Genomic DNA, 20,789 nt, shown 5'->3' with positions numbered 1-20,789 from the left:
CTGTTGGCTGGGAATGGGCAGACTGGGTGGAGACCAGTGGATACCAGTGGACACACTGGGGAAGGGACAGAGTGTTCATTTCCAGCCTAAGACACTGGCTGAAGAGGGGATGAGACACTGTGACAGGGTTAGTTCACCCTAGGTTAGGCTCACTCTAGGCTTTCCCCAGGGACTGGGGTCACCAGTAATGACAGTCCCAGCTCGGCAGTGTGACTGGCCACATTGAGCAGTGCTCCAGTGTCCGCTTGTTGCTCCCTGAGGGCACAGCCAGATCCTTTCCACTATCCCAGCCCCAGAGGTATGGAATAGGTTGTCCCCTTACCTGAACACATCACTCCAGCATCCTCAGAATGCTCACAGTCATGTTCACCCCATCCTCTGCGTGTGCAGTCAGACAGGGCAGATTCAGTGCCATTACAGCCAACATCATCCATCCAAATGGGGCCAGATCCTGGCCCAAAGTGTCCGTACTGAGGAGCTCCAACAGCAGACCCACAGTCCAGCTGTTTACAAACCACTGCCGCATTCTTCATGCTCCACTGGTCATCACACACGGTCCCCCACTTGCCCTGATGTTTCACCTCCACTCTCCCAGCACAGCGCCTGCCGCCGTCCGCCAGCCTCACCTCCACAGCACCTTCAAACACCAAGATGGGATGGGTCGGGGGAGCACCGAGCCCCAGACTGTGGGTCTGGGGGAGCCCACTGCCAAGGTAGAGTCAGAGGCACCAGGGTGGGAGCCCACTCCCCTCCAGGCTGTCCCCAGGACAGTTCAGGGGTCCCTTCTATCCTCATGGACTGTGCAAGGCTGGGGGTGCCCAGATCCAGCCCTGCTGGGTCATTCACCATCCCACCACACAAGGCACCTTTTCCCACCCCAATGGCCACCTGCCTCCTGCCCATGCCCACCCGCACACTGCCCAGCCCTGCACTGGACACCTGCTCCTCCCCAGCACCCCCTGAACAGCCCCGTTTACCCAGGCCTGCCGCTTCCCATGCAACTGCCTGCTGCAGAGCCAGCCAAACCCACCCCCATGCCCAGGGCTTTCCGTGTTCCCACTGAGACGATCCAGAGGATCCCCCACCCACATCCCCTTCTCATCCCTGGTGTCAGCCCAGTCCCTGCACTGGGCCAGATCCCCCAGGTAGGGTGTCTCTCTGCTGTAGATGCCCTGGTCCCCATCTCTCCATGGGGTATAAACTGTCTTCATGGGGTCAGGGCTCCCCTGGAAAAAGGGGGCAGTGAACAGCACAAAATCCCTTTGGGACATCCGAGACATTAGCAGTGTCCCAGGGAGCATCTCTGGGTGCTGCCATCACCAGCGAGTCCACCACCGGCTACAGAGGCACAGTGCGAGGGGACAGGGGGTCCCAAAAGGTACCCCAGGACAGGGTGTCTATGAATCCAGCCAGGCACAGGCTGCCCTAGACACTGGAACCCTGCAAAAGGAGATACTTTCTCCCACCCAGATGGGCCCAGGGAAGGGCACAGGGTCCATGGACTTGAGCACGTTGTGTCCATCATCTCTGTAGCACCTGCAAAGAATCCCCATTCCCAGACAGATCCCGATGACCACACTGGTACCCGCTATTCCTGGGCTGTGGGACAAGGGAGCCGGCACTTACCCCTGCACAGCTGTACCCAGAGGAGCAGCCCCAGCACCTGAGGGGACAGCAGCCCCTCTGTGCCCATCCGGAGCCTCCTGCCTTGCCAGCACATCCCTGCCGTGCCACAATCCTGTCACAGGTCCTGGGGACTCTCGAGGACAATGATGATGGGAGGGCAATATAGCTCTGTAGAAGCCAGGCCAGCTACGGGAGGAGCCAATAAAAGCAGCAGCACCTTTTTAGACATTATCGGGAGTTATCTCCCCTCGACACAGCCCAGCCCTCCAATGAACGTCTCCAGTGCCATTCATGACCATATATGAGGGATGGCTCTGCTGCAGGTGTCACATCACTGTGGTGGTGCGGCGTCACAGGACAGGGCTGGCTGTAGTGGGGGAAATGGGTTTTTCATGCCTTGAACCCTGCTGTGTGGACCAGGAGCACTGAGCATCTCCTATACTCGGCACATCCAAGAGCCCAAGGTGCGAGTGCCCAGCCATCCCCATGCCACGGGAACCACGGGGCTGGGACGGCACCGGGGATAGTGTCAGAAGGGGAAGGAAAGAGCCCCTGCCCCTGCTTCAGACCCCTCTGTGCTGGGAGCAGCAGCGGGGAAAGGGCCTCAGCCCAGGCCAGAGCCCCATCCCAGGAGCGCTGGCTCACCCGTCCCTCCCTGGAGAGCCCCATGGAAGGTCCCTTCAAACGAGCTGGGGCTGGGCCATGTCCCTGTCCTGGCAGCAGACAAGCAGCTCAGACGGATCCCTGACTCTCAGCATGTCAACGAGGGGCCGTTATTCCCCACGGGGGGCTTGGGAGCTGCAGCCTGCAGGTGCACAAACCACAGCCCACGTGGCCTCGCAGTGCTCCTCGCGCTCCCTGCGCAGCACCCGAGCAGGAAGTCTGTGGTTTCCTCCTGGAGCTGAGCCCGGGCACATCCCCGCGGTGCCCCCGAGCCACCCCCACCCCGACTGCTCCAGCCAGGGCCGCAGGGGCTGCTCCTTCTGACATAGAAATTCACTCAACACTTAGAATCCAGTAGAACTGCTGAGCATCTATTCTTTATTAGCAGCGCTGGGCAGCACTGGGGATCGCTCCACCACGAGTGCTCCCACAGACAGGTACAATCACAGAGAATATGTGCTGTGAGCTTGTACATATTCAGTGGATTTCTGAGAACTAATCTACATATACATAAGATTTCCTAGAATTTATCTACATAGTCCGAGCATGTGTGATAAAATTAGGGTTAGGGTCTTTTCCCCCTCTGGTGGTCACTCATAGTCTTCCTCACAGTGTCCGGTGATTGAACTTTGGGATTCCTTTGCCCACATATGGTCATGCAGTTAGCTCATCCATTCTTTGGCCCTGGGATGCTCCAAGAAGGTCAGTTTAAACTAATTCCCAGGTGATTATCTTGACAGTGGCGTCTTAGGCCCTTGTTATCAGGGGTACTCAGGAAACTTAAGGAACCATCTCAAGGCCTACTTACATTTTCTAAGGGAGACGTTGCATATTTCAAAACATCTTGATATTAATTCTGCCTAGCAGTTGACTAAACTATGTGAGTGAAAGGAAGAAAATAATATGAGTAGAACATGCTGACCAACTAGGATTCTACCATAAACAACTTCTTTGCTCTAAACAAGAGAAATAGTTTTGGCCTTCTCTCACTTCCTTCTCAAACTTTCAGTCCTTGACTGGGCTCCATCTCCACCACTGTTCCCAAATCCGTGGTCAATTCCCTGCAGGACACCAGGGCCATCTCCTGCCAAGGGTGTGTGGCTCAGCCTGCACTATGGGACCCTCCTGGGCAGCAGAGCTTGTGTCCACATGGAAGCAGCTGCCTGGGGCGGTGGGTTTCTCTATGCTGTGCTGTACACAGCCAGTACATTGTCACTACGGCTCCACCAAGGCAATGCTGTTGACCAGTTCTTCTGGGAAATTCCCCAAATCCTCAAGCTTGTCTGCTCAGACTCCTACCTCAGGGAAGTTCAGCTTATCGTGGTTAGTGTCTTTGTTGCATTTGGCTGCCTTGTTTTCATTGCACTGTGCTAGGCACAAAGCTTGAGGGCAGTGCTGAGGATCCCCTCTGAGCAGGGACGGCACAAAGTCTTCTCCACATCCCTCCCTCACCTGGCCATAATCTCCCTGGTTCTCAGCACTGCCATGTTTGCCTCCCTCAAGCCCCCCTCCATCTCCTCCCCATCCCTGGTCCTGGTGCTGTCCGTTCTGTACTCGGTGGTGCCTCCTGCAGTAAACCCCCTCACCTACAGCATGAGGAACCAGCAGCTCAAGGATGCCCTATGGAAACTGACCCAAGGGATGTAGTTTCACTGACAACAACCTGTCTCAAGTCACTTCACATTTCCCAGAGTTTATCTTAGGCCAGGAGTCTGCTATTTTCCCTGTAATAATCCTACATATAGATAATTTTCTGGACTTATACTACCTCTCTTGAGGATTTTTCCTGTTGTGTCTTACTCTTGTACCACACTGTGTCAGGTGTGACGTGTCCAATAGCAGCTCTTGAATAAAATGGGATCTCCTGGTTGCAGTGCCTGAAGGCTGGGTTCTGCCTCCAAAGTGGCTGCCAATAAAATGTCTAAGGAATTGGTCTTTTAAAATTCTTTTCTCCTTATGTTCTCCCTGTATTTGGAGTTAAGCTCACAGTACCATTGGGTTCCACTGGACAAAAAGTTCTGCTTTTAAAGGCTCTCTTCTTGGTGTAAGATGGTGCATGAGCTCCCCACTACCTCCTCAGGCTGCTTCATATATGCCAGGACTCATGGCATATAGCTGTCTTTATGGAAAATAATTTGGTCAGGAGAGGAGTAGGGGTCACCACATGCCCTGGGGTGGGAATGAATGGACACACATAAAGTGAAACACCCTTGAAGTTGATGTCCCCCAAAAGCAAAGCACTAAATCAAGGTATATGCAAGCAAGGACTCTGCAGTGCCCTGGGGGTCAGTGTGAACCCAGTGGGCATGGGAAAGGGAGACTGGAGAGGTGCAGGAGCTGCCTGAGGAGGCCCAGGGCCAGGACTCTTGTGCTGTGCTGGGGAGCAGGGCTGGTGGGGGAAGGGAAGGGTGTAAATGCAGTCGAGGTTAGGGACAACCTACCAGATGAATGCAGCAGAGCTAGAGACTGACTGGCCTCTGTTTCCTCCTGCCCTTTTGGCCAGCATCAGCCCTGGTGCTTGTGGGAAGGATGATCCCCCTGTCTGACCTCCAGGAGCTGCTGTGCCCTTCCGAGGAGCTGGAGCTGTGGTTGAGTGCCCAGAGTGCTGCAGCACCCTGTGGTGGGCACTGCCCTGGGGCCAGGGCAGGTGGGGAGAGCTGGGCTGGGGCTGGGCTGGGCTGGAAAAGTCCTGGAAGAGGAAACACCAGTGATACCCAACTCTACCACCATTACTAATAAAAAATAAACCAGTTTCCTACTGACACTCATGACGCACCAAGTCCCGTAGCTCTTGCCACAGCCAGTCTCTCAGCCAAGCCCCGTCTCAGACAGCTCCAGCTAGATCAGGTGCTCATGGGCTTGTCTTGACAAATACTGAAAATATCCATTGAGTGAGATCCCACCAACTGGCCAGGGTCCTTGATGCAGAGTTTGGCTCTGAGGGATTTCTCAGAACCCCAGCTCTCTCAGCCACTCCTTGTCCATAATGTGCTCCAGGCCCCAACCATCCTTCTGGCCTCCGCAGGACTCGCTCCAGTCTGTCAGGATCTTTCTTGTGCTGGGGAACCCCGTACTGGACACAGCAGTCCTGATGTGGTCCTGTGGTGGGTTAACTTTGACCAGCAGCCAGACAGCCACCCAGCTGCTCACTCACTCAGCCCACTCAACAGGACAAGAGGGAAAGCTCATGGATCGAGATGTGTGTGGGTCAAAGGAGAAACCAGAAACGATGACACTGTGGTAGGTGTTCAGTTTGGTTTACCCCAGCCAGCAGCTAAGCACCCACAGAGTCATTTGCTCACTGTCCTCTGCCCCCCACGACCCCAGCAGGACAGGGGAGGGAATTGGAAGTGCAAAAGAAGGAAAACTCATGGGTCGAGACAAAGAGAGTTTAATAGGTGAAGCAATATCTGCGTGTGCAAGCAAAGCAAAATGGGGAGTTCATGCACAACGTCCCATCAGCAACAGATCTTTAGTCATTGCTAGGAAAGTACGGCTTGGGAAGACAAATGCCATGACTACAAAAATCTTCACTTTTTCCTCTTTCATTGAGTTTGTTTTGTTTTGTTTTGGTTTGGTTTGGTTTGGTTTTTTTTTGTTTGGGTTTTTGGTTTGTTTTTGGTTTTGTTGTTTTTTATTATTTGTTGGTGGTTTTTGTTTGTTTTGTTTAAGTTTGTTTTTTTGTTTTTGTTTTTGTTTTTTTTTGTTTTTTTTTTCCTGAGCCTGACATCATATGGAATGGAAAATCTCTTTGGTCCTTTGGGGTCAGCTGTCCCAGTGGTGCCCCTGACAACTTCTTGTATAGCCCCAGCCTTCTTGCTGCAGGGGCAGAGTGGGAAAAAGAGAAAGCCTTCATGTTCTGCAAGGGCTGTTCAGCAACAGCCAAAACTCTGATGTGTTATCAGTGCTGGTTCAGTAACAAATCCAAAGCATATCACCCTATGGGCTGCTATGAAGAAAATCAACTCCATCCCAGCCATTTACAGGTCATACAGCCAGAGTGAGGAGTCAACAATGTCTTAATTGAATGATCGCAGGAAATCAGTGGATCACACAAGCTGGCTCTTCTGGAGGACACAGTTTCCTTGGTATTCACTGCTCATGTGGGACAGCAGCATGCTAACCACCCAGGAAGTTTCTTGTGGAGTTTGTGGAAATATTCTTAGCGCAGATGGCAAATAGTCCTTTCAGTCTGCTCACCTGGACCTGGTATTCCCAAAAGAGCTGGTGAAGGATGTGAATACCATTGTCAGGGCGTGACCATGAAATCCTGGTCTCCCAGATCCCCAGGGATGTGGAGAAGGAGAGGAGCAGAGCACAGGCCCTGGACTTCAGGGAACGAGAACTTGGCCTCTCAAGGGCACTGCCAGGGGGGATCCCGTGGGTGCAGTGTCAGGACACTGAGAGCATCCATAGGCCTCCATCGGCCCTGGCCAGCCCAACCTCGGGTCTGGGCCCACACCTCTGTCCCTGGGCCCAGGAGACCATTGAAGCCCAAGCCAGAGTTTCAACACCAGCTTGATCTACGCAGGAGGTGTACTGGTTTCCAGACCAGCCACGGACACAGCCTTGCCTGTCAATGAACCCTGTGGATTTGGGCTTTCAGTCTCACTTCCCAGCTTAGTTCTTTACGGGGTGTACAATGAAATGACACTGTGGCCTGCAAGTGCCAGACCCCCACTGATTCACAGAGGCCTATGGCCTTTCTGCTTCCTTTCTTCTCATCACTTGGTCAGGTTTGGGGAGGAGAAGAAGGAAAAGCAGGGCAGGTTTCTGGGTACCAGTGACTGGATGTGGGGAGCAGAGCCTTCACAAGTGAAATGATAAAAAAGCTATTTTAGCTCTAAACTTTCATTCTGAGCTCTTTTCTCAGAGGCTTAAATCTTCAGCAGCAACATGGAAGCTCTGAGATCCCTCCATCTCCCTCTCTTTTAGTAATTAAGTTGACAGTACCCAAGTCAGACTTTCTTTCTTTTTTATGGCCTAGAGTACCCCCTGATCTGGAGATGTGCCAGGAGTCTTACAGAAGAATCTTCTGCACAAGAAGGTGGATGTTCCCAGGAATCTCAGGAGGGATGGCATACTGATAGCTGTGTTCAGGGAGCTGGTCAAATGTCTCATCTTCAATTCTGTAATGGTGGCTTAGATGCCTGGCTCATGTGTAAACTCTCTCTGTGAATGTTGACATTTACCGAGCTACCTGGTCTGACCTCAGAGCTGGCCCTGATTTGAGCTGGGCATTGGACTCGAGGCTTCCTGAGCTCCCTTTTACCCTGAATTGTCCTATGACATAGAGGCCCTCACCTCCATCTTAGTCTCTTCTTGTAGGGCGTGTTGCAAGGCACAGGCTCATGGAAGGATTGGTGGGGAAGAGACTTCTAGGGGTCTCTAGTCCAGCCTCCAGGCTGGTTGCAACTTTTTAGAGCTGAAACCCGAAGCGCTCCAAAGGTGGAGATCACAGCAATGCTCCTCCTAGTCCATTCTATTTTTCCTAAGGCTCAGCCTAGAGCTCCCCAAAGGTAGTTTGTGACTGGTGCCCCTGTCATATCATTGGCCACTGCAGAAGAGAGCTTGGCTCCACCATCTCTGCAGGTAGCTGTTGGCTTTTATTAGGTTGCCCTGTTGTGGGAATAGAATGGAAAATTGCCGAGGAGGATTGTAAATATGCTCAAGTGACTTGCAGCTGAGGTGCCAAAAAACACATATATCACACTAATTGTGGTTTACCTCTGTGTGCTTGACAGGTAGAATGTCTGTGCTTAGATAACAGAGGCCTGTGAGAAACACAGAGGCACCTTATTGAACATCCTTGAGCTTCCTGCCCTGCTGTGGGAAAGATCAAAGCACAATGGAAAAGTAGACCTGTGAAAATCCCAGATATATACAGGCAAAAGCAGCAGGCCTGAGCTCTTTTCTTTTTTGATGTAACCACTCTCCCAGTAGATTCCATGTGGGTTCTAAAGAATTTTTGATGTCTATTTTCCTAATTTTTGTCAATCCGTCCACTTTTTTGTTCCAGTTTGTGGCTGGTTTAACGTCATATGCATGAGCTCTCACCCATCCCATTTGCAAGGGTGTTTTTCTGGCTACGTCTAATCGTAATCACCAGTCTTCAGTTCTCCAGATTGGCCATCTATTCATCTCCCAGTTTCGGGCTTCCCACTGACAAAGCCACTGTGTGGTTGTCCTGGTTTGAGCTCAGAGGGCAACCAAGCACCACACAGCCACTCAGTCCCCTCGTCCCCTCTAGCTCTGGGAAGGAGAAAATTAAACCAAAAAGATTTAGGAACTGAGATAAGGACAGGGAGGGTTGAGTCTCCCATTACGGTCATGGGCAGAAGGCAGACTCATTAGGGGAAGAAAAAAAGAACATAAATTTAAAACAGACACTAACAACAACAACACTTAAGAGACAGAGCAGAATAGTGAGAAGCATTGCTCCATCTTGAGAGCACCTTCTCCCCACCCCTCCCTTCTTCCCGGGCTCAGCTCTGCTCCCGATATCTCTACCTCCTCCCCCAGAGGTGCAGGGGCAGGGAATGGGGAGTGCAGTCAGTGCTGCCTCTTCTGCCATCTTCAGTGGGGGGGAAGCTTCTGGAACTTGTTCCTCCTGCTCTAGCGTGGTCCCCCACTCACAGGAGACAGTCCTCCACAAACTTTCTCCCACCTGAGTGCCTCCCACGGGCTGTAGTTTTTCCCAAGCTTCTCTGGCATGGGACACTCCCATATGCTGCAATCCTCCCAGCACCGAACTACAGCAGCAGGGGCTGCTTCTACCCACCGGGTCCTGGCCTCCTTCAGGAATAATCACCTGAAATGGCAGGGGGACACATCAGACTGTTTGTCAGCATCTGCTCCACCACAGACCTCCATGGGTGGCAGTGGGGGGTGGCCCTGCCATCTCACCATGGGATACAGGAGGCTCTGCTCTGGCGCACCTCCCCTGCCCTTTCCTCCTCCTTTCTTCCATTGACCTCACTGTTCACATAGATGTCACAACTCCTCCTCACAACTCCAACTCCTCCTCCCAAGTGCCTTCTTAAATACGTTATGTCAGAGGTGCAGCTAATTGGCTTCACTTTGGTGCAGAGGTGTGTCTGACTTGGAGCTGGGGGAGCTTGGAGAAATTTCTCACGGGAGGCCACCACTGTAACCGCTTCCCCTGCTACCAAAACCCCCACCACTCACTCAATCCCAGGACAGTGGCACCTGCCCAAACAGCATAAGAGTCCACATATATGGGTTTTGCTTAATTTTGTCTTGCCAAAACAACCACTCTTAGTTGTCCTATTTGGGCACTGCCCTCCCCCACTTCAATAACTTGTTTACCAGTTTGGATTTCTAATGCGACAGGATTATATTGCCATTTAATGTCCACTCTCTTTGCTGAGGCATCGGAAAACCAAATGCCCTCAGCTGGGGTATCTTCAGTGAAGGGGGATGCATCTAGAATTAGTGAAGCTTTAAATGGTTGTTGTAATGACAGCGGGTCAGTGTTACTACAGCATTTGTAATTTAGAAAGTTTTATATGTCTTTCAGTGAATTGCATTTCGTCTGCTCTTCCCATTAAAGAGGTATACCATCTCCTGATTGTAGGTTTTGGTGTGACTCCCTCTGGAGGAGCAGTCTCTTTTAGAATTGTGTCTAAAAAATTAAATGGACCTCTAGTCTGAACAGGTTGTTATGTCATATTTTCTCAACTTGTTTAGTTGCACGGACTAAAGACAGAAGACCTTTTCCCCACTCAGAATACCTCCATTCTGTCTCTTTAAATGCAGTCCTGCTCAACAGTAAAGGCCTTTTCAGTCCATCAGGGCCAGTTTGAAATAAATTACATTAAGTACCATGCTCTGTAAAACCCCATTCTGCTCTAATAGGGTCATGAGAATCGACAAGTCCTAGAGATTGATATGGTTTTAATTCCCGTGTTATGGTTTTGAATGTTTCTTCATGTTCTGAGTCCCATTTCCACAGTTTCTCTTTCATAGAAGTGAATACAGTGGACAGGCAATGTTGAAGAATCCAGGTATGTGTTTTTTTCAGTATCCTAAAGTGTCCATTAGTTGCATAAGTCTTTTCTAGATTGGCAGCATTTGTGATTGTTTTATTTTATTTAGAGCACCTGGTGGAATTGCTGCACTTCCAGCACTCCACCAAGTGTCCAGAAATTTCACTTCTTTGCTTGGTCCCTGACATTTTTCAGATGGAATTTCAATTTGTCCTTCTTACAATGTTTGCCAAACTGTTGCTACTGCTTCTCTCACCGCTTTAGGAGACGTTCCTCCAATTAGAATATCATCTATATACTGATATAGTTTTATCTCTTCAGGAAGTAAAACTGTCTGTGAGAGTTCAGCAAGCACAGCATGAGCAATTGTGGGTGAGTGTTTATATCACTGTGGGACTCTGTTAAAGGTATATTGGATACCCTCCCATGTAAAGCAAAGTTTTCTTTATCCTCCTCCTGTAAGGGTACCATGAAGAACATATCTTTCACATCTACCTCTGCCATCCAAGGATGTGCGGCGGCTTGTAGTGTAGCTGTCAAAGTTGCAATATTGGGGACTGCAGCTGTCAATGGGGCTGTATTGGCATTTAAGCATCAATAATCAATTATTAAACACCATCTCCTGTACGTCTTATGGACTGGCCAAACTGGAGAATTAAATGAGGAGTGAGGTCTGGAAATAATTTGTAGTTTTTCTAAATCTGCAATTACTTCAGAAATTCCTGTATGTTCTGCAGCAGAAATTGGATACTGCGAGACGTTAGTGATTTTTGATTCAGGAAGTACTGGGGCTGCACGGAGTACACACACTGTGGCAGTCTGTTGATTTTTATTAGGGTTAGGGTTGGCATTTGAGCCAAAAGACCACAAACTACCATCTGGCAAATGCCAAGTCTGGCTACTCAACACATTGAAACCCAGGATATTTTCATGATGCTCTTTGATTGCAAAGCCAAAAGCTTTTCATCAGGGAGCAATAAATGAAGTCTTGCTGTTTGGCACACAGTGCAAGCTCCTGTAACTCCAGTAATTTGAACCTTTTACCATCCAGGTTGTATGCATAGCTTATCAGCATGTGTAAGTTTTGAAATTTGTGCTCCAGTATCAATTAAAAATTATGTTAATTGTTGCCAAGGACCTACAGGAATTAAAATGTAAGGGCCATTCTCATTTAGCCATTGCACAACTGATGTCTGGGCACTATTATTTTTTTGGCCTTGCGTTTCGTGATTGATCCCCATGAGGGAGGAAAGGGTTATTTCTCTCTCTGGGAGCTGGCGATGGAGGAGTTGGAGTATTCAGAGTGTTACATTTTTGAAATGCTTGAATTAGACTCAGAAGAACCACCAGTAGGTTATCTCTGAATCATGGCTCTAGGAATTCCTAGTGCCAGTGCTTTTTTCCATAGTTGGTTTCTCCATTCCAGGCCCTTAAAATTGTCAGTCAGAGGATTTTTGTTCTTGGGAATTGTTCTGATGTGATGGTTTAATTTCCCCAACAGTGCAATCTGTTTTTTTTTCATTTCACTGGGAATTTCATCCCATCCCATTTCTCATGCATGATTTGTAGTTTTGTGCATTAACATTGCCCAAGTGGGTAATTCCCTTTGTTCCAATTCTTTTTCCTCACCATTTCCAACAGCCCGTGTTATGTTTACCAATTCATTACAAATTAAGTCGCTCTATATTTCATCTCATTTTGCAATGAGGAAAGGTTTGAGTGTGGCAGGGGCTCCTTTTATCGATGGTTTAAGTCTAGCAGGAGTTACAGGTGCCAAAACAGGAACATCAATAGGATCACGCTGATGCATGACTTGAATATAGGCAGCCTTTGTAAAAGCTGTGGAGAGCTCATTTAGAGATTTGGTAGGTATTAATAGAGGCTCACCTCTCTCTAAGACATCGATGCCACCAGCCCAATGTGCCACTCTGCTGGTTAGTGAGTGGGGGCCATTTGGGGGGTTGGGGCCAGCATTCAAAAAGACACCAGGACCCCAATAGCCACCAGCCTCATCTCCGTCTAGCAGAATTCTATCTGCCTCCCCGTTTTGAGACACTCCCCATAGCTATTCAGTTTCAGTTTCTGCTGGTTTACGCTCGTAATGGTCTTGTAAATTGGCTATCTGAATTGCACCAAATGAGATTGTTTTACTAATATGATTTCTCACACTCCAAGGTCCTGCTGTTTCTTCTGTTTTAATAACTGGTCTAATTGCAAGTTGGAGGACTGAGGCAGGTGGAAAGAATTATTTTCATCTCAGCTGTTATTATTTCAAACACTCCAAATATAACCATCCCAGTCTTAGGGAGACACAATTTTCTGATTTGAACTATATCAGGGGGTTTGGAGACTGCATTAACATCATTTCACTGTGTTGTCCCAGTTTGTGTTGTTTTAATTGGGGTTCTTTAAGTTCTTTTTGTAATTGTTCTATTTTAATTGATAACAGCAGCTCGGTAGATTTCTGCCCTGCAGTCTCAGCCTGTAAATCTTGTATTTGATAGTTAAGTTTTCCTCATTCCTGGCAGGCAGATTCTAGGCACACTCCCAACATTTTACAAAATGTACCTTTATCTTTTCCAAATTTGGTTTGTACCTCTGGCATCAGTTAACTGTTTTTCTACCTCTTCTCAGTTAGACTAATTACTACAAGCCCAGTCTTCTGGGAAGGTGGGATTTGGTTAGAAACCATGTTTTTGCAAGTATTTGGTTATTCTGCCAACCTGCTGACTACGCCAGTTTGTCACGAATGGAAATTTTAACACAGTAATGATTTAGCAGCAAATCAAGATATATTAATGATCAGCAGCAACTAACCATTAACCAATTTAAGGATTTAACAAATAATTCAGTGAAATATATTATGATTAAAATAATGACTCAGCTACAGATTCGAAAATGACATGAATCACACTGACTTACTATAAGGTATCCTAAATATATATGTGTGTGTGTGTGTTGTGTGCATGTGTATGTACATTCATAAACACAAGATGTACAAACACAAAGACAAAAATATTTGGATCCAGTGAAATATGTATGTACCCACACTCGTAAAAACAACTGCGTATAGCCAAAAGCACAGGTAAGTAGAGAGGTGGGTGAGAGAAGTTAGTCTACAGCTAATATTTCCCTCCTCTTCTCAAGTGTAGAGTAACTATTCACAATGAGATGGGCAGTAATTGAGACCTGAGGGGGGCAACTTCATCTCGGCCCTTCATTGGCTTCGACAGCAGAAGGTACTTCAAGGAGTTGATACCTGAGAGGTGTCCCAACTCAGGGGAGATGCTGGTACAGACCCGCTGCAGTGCAGGAGAGCTTAAAGGGTCTCAATGGGGGTCACTACTTATGGGGTCCAAGATAATTGACTTTCATCAGGTAATTTTCCACCCTGGCCCGACTCGAGTGATGAAATGTTCTGATGTTTTCCACCAGTTGCACTGGCCCAGAACTTGCTGGATATGCAATTCTGTTCTTGCCCACCCTCAGCCACGTCCCAGGAACAGATGGACCAGGCTGTCAAGAGGTGATGGACTGTCACTGCCGCTCCCAAGTGACAGGGAGAGCCGGAGCCAGGCACGTCAAGGGGGTGCCTTACCACTCTGCTCCTCTGCCATTTCCAATCCATACCACCCTGGGTCGGTGTGTGGCCCAGGAGGGGGGTGGAATCACACCAAGCACCAAGCATCCCAGCAAAGGAGCAGGGAAAGGATTGCACCACCACAATGGGACAGAACCGCTTTCTGGGAAACACGGGGCTGAGACAGACTTGTGCCCCCCCAGGGGACACCCTCCCCTCCCTGCGTGGGTGGTGGGTCACCGTGGGGCCCTTTGTGACCTCCCTTTGTGACACCCCACTGCCCTGCGTGTGCTCAGCGTGGCTGCGGCCCCCAGCCCGCAGTGTCTGGTAGGACAGCAACGGGACAGGGCAGGAGCACGGGGCCAGCGAGGAGTCCCCGAACGCAGCCCACATCTTTCCCTGCCACCCCCAGCAGCCACACAGCACAGAGGCCTTTGGCTGAAGCTTCCCCCTTGCCCACCCCTGCCCCTTCCCTCCGTCCTGCAGGATGGCAGAGAAACCCCCCAGCCGCCCCAGGGTGGCCTAGCAGGAGGACAGGTTTCCCCAGGAGAGCAGCTCTCCGCCAGAGCCCCATGAGGTGTCTACGGTGCAGCCGCTGCAGATCGGTGAGTGGGGGCCCCGTTGCTCCAGGCAGGGCAGGGCACAGCCAGCGCACCCTGCTCGATGCCAGGAGCACTTTTCCCCCCTCTGCCATCAGCGGGGGTCCCGCGGGTGGGGGACACGGTGCTGCCTGAATGCCAGGGCTTCTCAGGGCTGGGGGCTGGACCCAGCACAGCCTCGCCCCAGCAGGGAGAGAGCAGAGGGCACCCAGCTCCTGCCCCGGGGCACGGGCAGTGAGAGGCAGCTGGGCTGGCAGGAGGCAACAATGCTGCAGGACGGGGCTCTTTCCTGTCCGGCTGCAAGCGAGGGCCTCAGCCCGCGGCACTGGGGGTTTTCCCCGCCGCTCTGTGCTCCAGCAGCGCAGCCCTTCTGCTGGGCACCCTCCAGCCCCGCCACGCACGGGCAGGCTGTGCCAGGGGAGCGGGTGTGGGGCCGGCCACAGGGCAGAGCTCCTGCCTCTGCTCTCTCCTGCCACCGCACTCTCTCGACAGCCCTCCCTGCTCTCCTCCTCCTGGAGCTGTCAGCTGGCTGCCTGTGTACCGAGAGGAACAGGAACACGTGTACTTCATCCGCGTCTTCGTCCTCAGCCCAGAAAATGTGACCGCGGCCCTTTCAGAGCCGGCTGTGCTGGCGGCTGCTGCCAGGGGCTCTGCTGCTGCTGCCGGACTGCTGGAGGGGTGCTGGCTGGGCAGAGCTGCTTCTCCCAGCTCTCCCCCACGGCTCTGCACCCCCAGCGCTCCGGTCCTGCTGGCCATGTGTCCCCCCACTCACGCTCCCTGCCTGTCTCTCTGTCCCCTGGCTGCCAGGAGGAGGGCCACAAGATGAAGTTTCTGGACAGCATCTGCATCCTGTGCAGAACCGCCAGGCACCTGGGCTTGTCCCAGGGCCTCAATGTCTTCTGCCATAGATACAAGCTGCCAGAGAATATCAAAGTGAGGGGGCCCCCGCCAGCTCTGGGGAAGGGGGGAAAGGCCCCCGGCCCCAGCACCCTGCAAGGACAGCAGGACAGTGCTTGGGGAGGACAAGGGGCTGGCAGCAGTGTTAGTGGTGGCAATCATGAATAGAACTTACCTACACAAGGCAGATAAGCAGGCATTTCTTTATTCCAGCGCTGGGGAACACGGGGGACAGCTCGAAAAACGTGCTCCCCGACAGGTCCAAAGCACAACATATTTATACACTTTTTCAGCAGAGTCATGGTTACATAAGATCAACAAAATTCACAGAGTTTAGTTTGACCTTAATAATGATTGGCTGTCAGTTTCTTCTGGTACCTATTGTTTCAAGTCAAGATCCATAACCAGTACCTATTGTGTTAATTCAGAGTCCATAACGATTGTTATAGTGTTCAAGGCACACAGCATGCTAGTTGCTTAATCTTAAGGGCCTTAGTGTACTTTATATTTTCACAGCTACTGTAGCTTCATGTTAAATCAAAATCATACTTTTAAACTAAAATCAAAATAATATTGTAGGATTCAAACTGTTTTATTAAGGTAACTGCAACATAGTCACAACTGTAAGTCTCATGTGGGGAAAGGCTCTCTGGGGAGCAGGGATGGCTCTGGGGAAAAGTAAGGGATCATTTCTGTGCCTGCAGGGAGGAATCTGTGAGAAAAAAACACACACAAAAAAAAGCAGTAAAAGTAGAATCATAGAATGCTTTGGGTTTGAAGAGACCTCGTTATATCTGAAGTTATTTATTCAGAAGCCTCTTTGGAAATACACATTTTCCATTGTTACCCAGAGGTTTTCCTCCTCTTACTCTTTTATCCTTCAGATCCGTCTCACATATCAACCTTCTTTGTGCTTCAGGGATGTAAAGCCCAACTGTCTTTCCATAGTCTTTCTTTCATACTCCCTATAGGCAACTCCTCAGCTCTGGCAATGGTCTTCATTGGAAGCTGCTTAAACACACAGCTGAGAAGTGTGTTTTATTGTTGATTACATTCTATTGTGTTTTATTTTTTCTTCTTTTTTTTTTTTTTTTTTTTTTTTCCTTTTCCCCAATTCAAAAAAACCCCTCTGTTCCTGTTTTCAATTCTCTAATGAAATCGGTAGAGATGGCTGCAAAGAAGCTGTCACAATCAGGTACAGACTTCAGTGGACAAGTCTGATGTAAGGAAAAGTAATGTAATTTCCAGGGGGCCAAAGAAAGACATAATGAGGTTGGAGAGGTGAGGTGCAAAGTTGTCCATACCGTGTCTAGACTCAAGAGGCTGCTTTTTCTACCTGTCTACACCTCCTTAGGAGACACTCTGCATCAGTATCAACTGGAAAATTCTTCTATCACTTCTTCAAAATGCTCATTGAAAATTTCCCCTTTACCTACCCTCCTGAAACCTCTCTAATTAGCTATATGAGTATCCAGTACTAGAAGAAAATGATGGAAGAGTCGTGGCTTGTTCAAATTTTTGGCATTGTAATGTTCCCATGCTGTATTTGAGGCTGATTCCATGAGGCTCAGGTACCGAGAGAAGGTTGAGCAGATCTCTCAAGAAATCAAAGTCAGAAGCAAAACCTAAAGTACCTTGAAGCATTGATTGGCCCCACTGAGGGCCATTACTGACAAAGCCTCCCCATAGACTCGTTAGAGCAGATAATTGGAGGCTGTGGTTGCAGGTAGGCAAAGGCACTGTGCAGTCAAGTCTGGTGTTGAGAAAACCCTTGGTTTGCCTTATGAAGCAGAAAGGTCAAGCTGTGACCTCCAGCCCATGAGAAGGGGGGTCCTGTTGTTCATGCTCAGGTCATGACTCTTCCTGGGACCGTGGGAGGTGGGGTGTGCAAAGCCAAGTGAAGGACAACCATGGCACAACAACTTCCAGCTTCTCTCTGGTTTTGCAAGGAGACAGTGAGGCCCCAGTACCATGAGGACAATGTGTCTTCTCACAGGTCTCAGTGATAGACAACTGCCATAGCCAAGAGGACAAAGACCTGGGTTCTGTTGGTGCCTCCCAGCTTTGCCAGAGCTCTTTGCCATCCTCACTGCAGGCTGTTCTACACTATCTGATACCTGCACTATTTCCCTGCAGGCTGTAGACACTCATCTCGCTTCTCTGCTTTGGTCTCACCCCAACATTTCTGTACCTTCACTGATGTTTCCTACTACCAAGGAAAGCTCTACCACCTCAGAAACCATCTTTCTAGCAGGGAACCCAACCCATTAGCCTTCCTCACCTTCTAAACCACACAACCGCTACTGGTCTTGCAGCTTGTTGGATGGATGGGACCAAGGCACGTGCCTGCTGCTGTCCCATCCTCTGCTCACGTGGAACGGACATGAGAACCCATGTCCAAGCCTTTTTCCTGGATAGGGCCTGTGGGGTTACTTTGGCAGAGGAACTTTCCCCGCTGTGTTCCTGCTGTTACACTGTCACCTCCAGAGACAGAAATGACCTCATGGTCCCCATCACAGCCATACTCTTCCTACTGGATTATGAGTTTCTGAGACACAACTGACCTCATAATACCATACCCATCCATCACCCTCATTATGGCCCAGGGACTGACCAGATAAAAGTATGCTTGTTCTATCAAATCTATCAAATCTATTTCCTACTAACGATCTGAGTGGAGAAACATTCTTCACAGGAACTGCTTTATTTAAGTTGGTAGCTTTTATATCTCCTCTTCTGCATCTCATGCTTCTTTTTGTTTGTTCTTCCTCAGCCTCTTCTGTCTTCAGAGGTCTCTGCAAGGGAAAGATTCATTGAATCATAGAGTAGCTCAGGGTGGAAGACATCCCTGAACATCATCTTCTCTGACATGCCTGCTCAAGGAAGAGTGAACTAGATGAGGTTGCTCAAGGCCTCGGCCCACCTTTTTATATTCCACAAAGGAGCTGAAAGTGTGCTCTATCACATCATACAGGGAGATAATAAATACCTGCAGCAGTGCTGGCCAAATTTCTGGACACTGAGGGATGATGACAGTGACTGGCTGCATGGAGGACTTTGTGTCACTGATGCCATTTGGGCCTGATTATGGGGCCAACTTCCCACCTATTGTAACGCCCACCTCTTCTGTCCAAAGAGCACCTATCTGGCTATAAGGGAAACATAGCAGACTGCATCAAGGGTATTGCAAAATTCCATGTACATAACATGCCCTTGTTTACCCTGCCCGTTCTGGTTCAACAATGCCTTTATTTTGTCCTTCAAGTGAGTGGAAATGACAGCAGGAGGACGTGCACCATGACCTTCCCAGAGATGCTGGTTAGCTGATCAGCCTGTATTTATCCCAATTCTCCTTCCTGTTCCTCTTGAAGATGGGTTGGACATCTGCCTTTTCCAAGGACCCCAGAACCTCTCTGATTGCTATATGATTTTGGCGGCACAGTCTAGAAAGACAGAGGAGGGTGACAGAGCAGACAGGAGCACTTGCAATGAGCCTGTCCACAGTGGCTGAGGTGAATCTCACTGGGAAGGTGGGGTTGTTCCTGCAGTCACACACAGAAGTGTCAGGGCTCTGTCAGGTGCCCACAGCTGAGCTGGCCTCGGGCACTCCTCTTACACACAGGGCTGTTCAGAGACACGAGTCCTTCCCTTGCACATGCAGAGGCAGTGCACTGCAGGAGCCATAGTGTCTCTCAGAACTCCTGCTTCCACCCCCAGAGGCTGGGAGGCACCTCAGCCCTGCAGTGCTCGCCCTGCTTTGCACCCGTGGGAGATGCCCCAAGGTATGAGGAAGGGACACAGGGACCACGGTTCAAGGAAGGACCCCTACAAGGGCTCAGAAGCAGAGAGTGGAAGTGGAAAATGAGCAGCTCTGGAAAGACCAAGTGCTTGTGCTTCCTGAAAGCACTGCTGTGCTAGGATGCTTTTCCCCTCCACCTCTGCATGCAGGCACTGTTCTGGCAGGCCCAGAGAATGTCTTCGAGGAAAGATCTCAGAGAAACAAGTCACTGCAGCATCCTTTATTTTGTTTAAACAGAAAGAGAACATGGGTCCTCATTTACAAAGTCTCTGGATGACAAAAAATATTGATAGATACATAATTAGAAAAAAGAGAAATAATGACATTTATTTGCAGAGAAATTTATAAAAGGTAAAGCAAAGCAAAAAAACCCATCCCAAACTACAAAAGAACAAAAAAAAATATAGAAGATGAGATTTGCCTGTAATGAATTACATACCGAGTTATTTGCAGAATACAGGAACTTTATTGTTTCTGAGAATTATCCAGTCATCAGTCTCCTCAGGCAATCCTTAAGCTCCTTGTTCCTCATGCTGTAGATGAGAGGGTTCATGACTGGAGGAACTACTGAGTACAGAACAGCCACCAACATATCCAGGGATGGGAAAGAAATGGAGGGGGCCTTCAGGTAAGCAAACATGCCTGTGCTGAAATAAAGGGAGACTACGGCCAGGTGAGGGAGGCACGTGGAAAAGGCTTTGTGCCGTCCCTGCTCAGAGGGGATCCTCAGCACGGCCCTGAAGATCTGCACATAGGACAGTACAATGAAAAGAAAACAAACAAAAGCAAGCAAAGCACCAAACACAAGAAATCCAGCTTCCCTGAGGTATGAGTCTGAACAAGAGAGTTTGAGGACTGGGGAGATTTCACAGAAGAACTGGTCCAGGGTGTTGCCATGGCAGAGGGGTAGGGAAAATGTGTTGGCCGTGTGCAGGAGAGAATTGAGAAACACAATGCCCCAGGCAGCTGCTGCCATGTGGACACAAGCTCTGCTGCCCAGGAGGGTCCCGTAGTGCAGGGGTTTACAGATGGCAACGTAGCGGTCATAGGCCATGATGGTGAGAAGAGAAAGTTCTGTTGTAGCAAAGAAAATGATAAAGAAGACCTGTGCAGCACATCCCAAGTAAGAGATGTCCCTGGTGTTCCAGAGGGAATTGGCCATGGCTTTGGGAACAGTGGTGGAGATGGAGCCCAGGTCGAGGAGGGAGAGGTTGAGGAGGAAGAAGTACATGGGGGTGTGGAGGTGGTGGTCGCAGGCAACGGCGGTGAAGATGAGGCCGTTGCCCAGGAGGGCAGCCAGGTAGATGCCCAGGAAGAGCCAGAAGTGCAGGAGCTGCAGCTCCCGTCTATCTGCAAATACCAGGAGGAGGAACTCAGTGGTGGAGCTTCTGTTGGACATTTGTTCACTGCAGGCAGGGAGGTTGAACTAGAAGACATTGACAAGTTAGGACAGACTTCTTTTATTCAATCTTATGCTGTTTCTCAAAAAGTCTCCTCAAAATTATTTCTCTTTCTTTGGGGAAAATATATTTGATCCCTTTACATGAGCTCAGATTTGTGTTTTTTCTGATGAGACATTCTTTGAAGGGGCAGAAATCCTTATCTTTCATGTTTCT

General features: G+C 49.5%; 1 protein-coding gene across 1 annotated transcript in view; it reads right to left on the bottom strand.

Moving 5' to 3' along the window:
* LOC122153014 (antigen WC1.1-like) overlaps positions 1–20,789 on the bottom strand; it is a 53,273-nt gene that overhangs the window by 12,765 nt on the left and 19,719 nt on the right. The window contains exon 5 of the mRNA XM_042789143.1: positions 323–637. Within this exon, the coding sequence (XP_042645077.1) occupies positions 323–637 (315 nt within the window). The remainder of the gene's footprint in view (positions 1–322; positions 638–20,789) is intronic.

Source organism: Tyto alba, unplaced genomic scaffold, assembly GCF_018691265.1.
Source record: "Tyto alba isolate M040663 unplaced genomic scaffold, T.alba_DEE_v4.0 Super-Scaffold_15, whole genome shotgun sequence".
NCBI classification, from domain to species: Eukaryota; Metazoa; Chordata; class Aves; order Strigiformes; family Tytonidae; genus Tyto; species Tyto alba.
The sequence above is the reverse complement of the archived record's forward strand: the minus strand, read 5'-3'. Positions and strand labels throughout refer to the sequence as shown.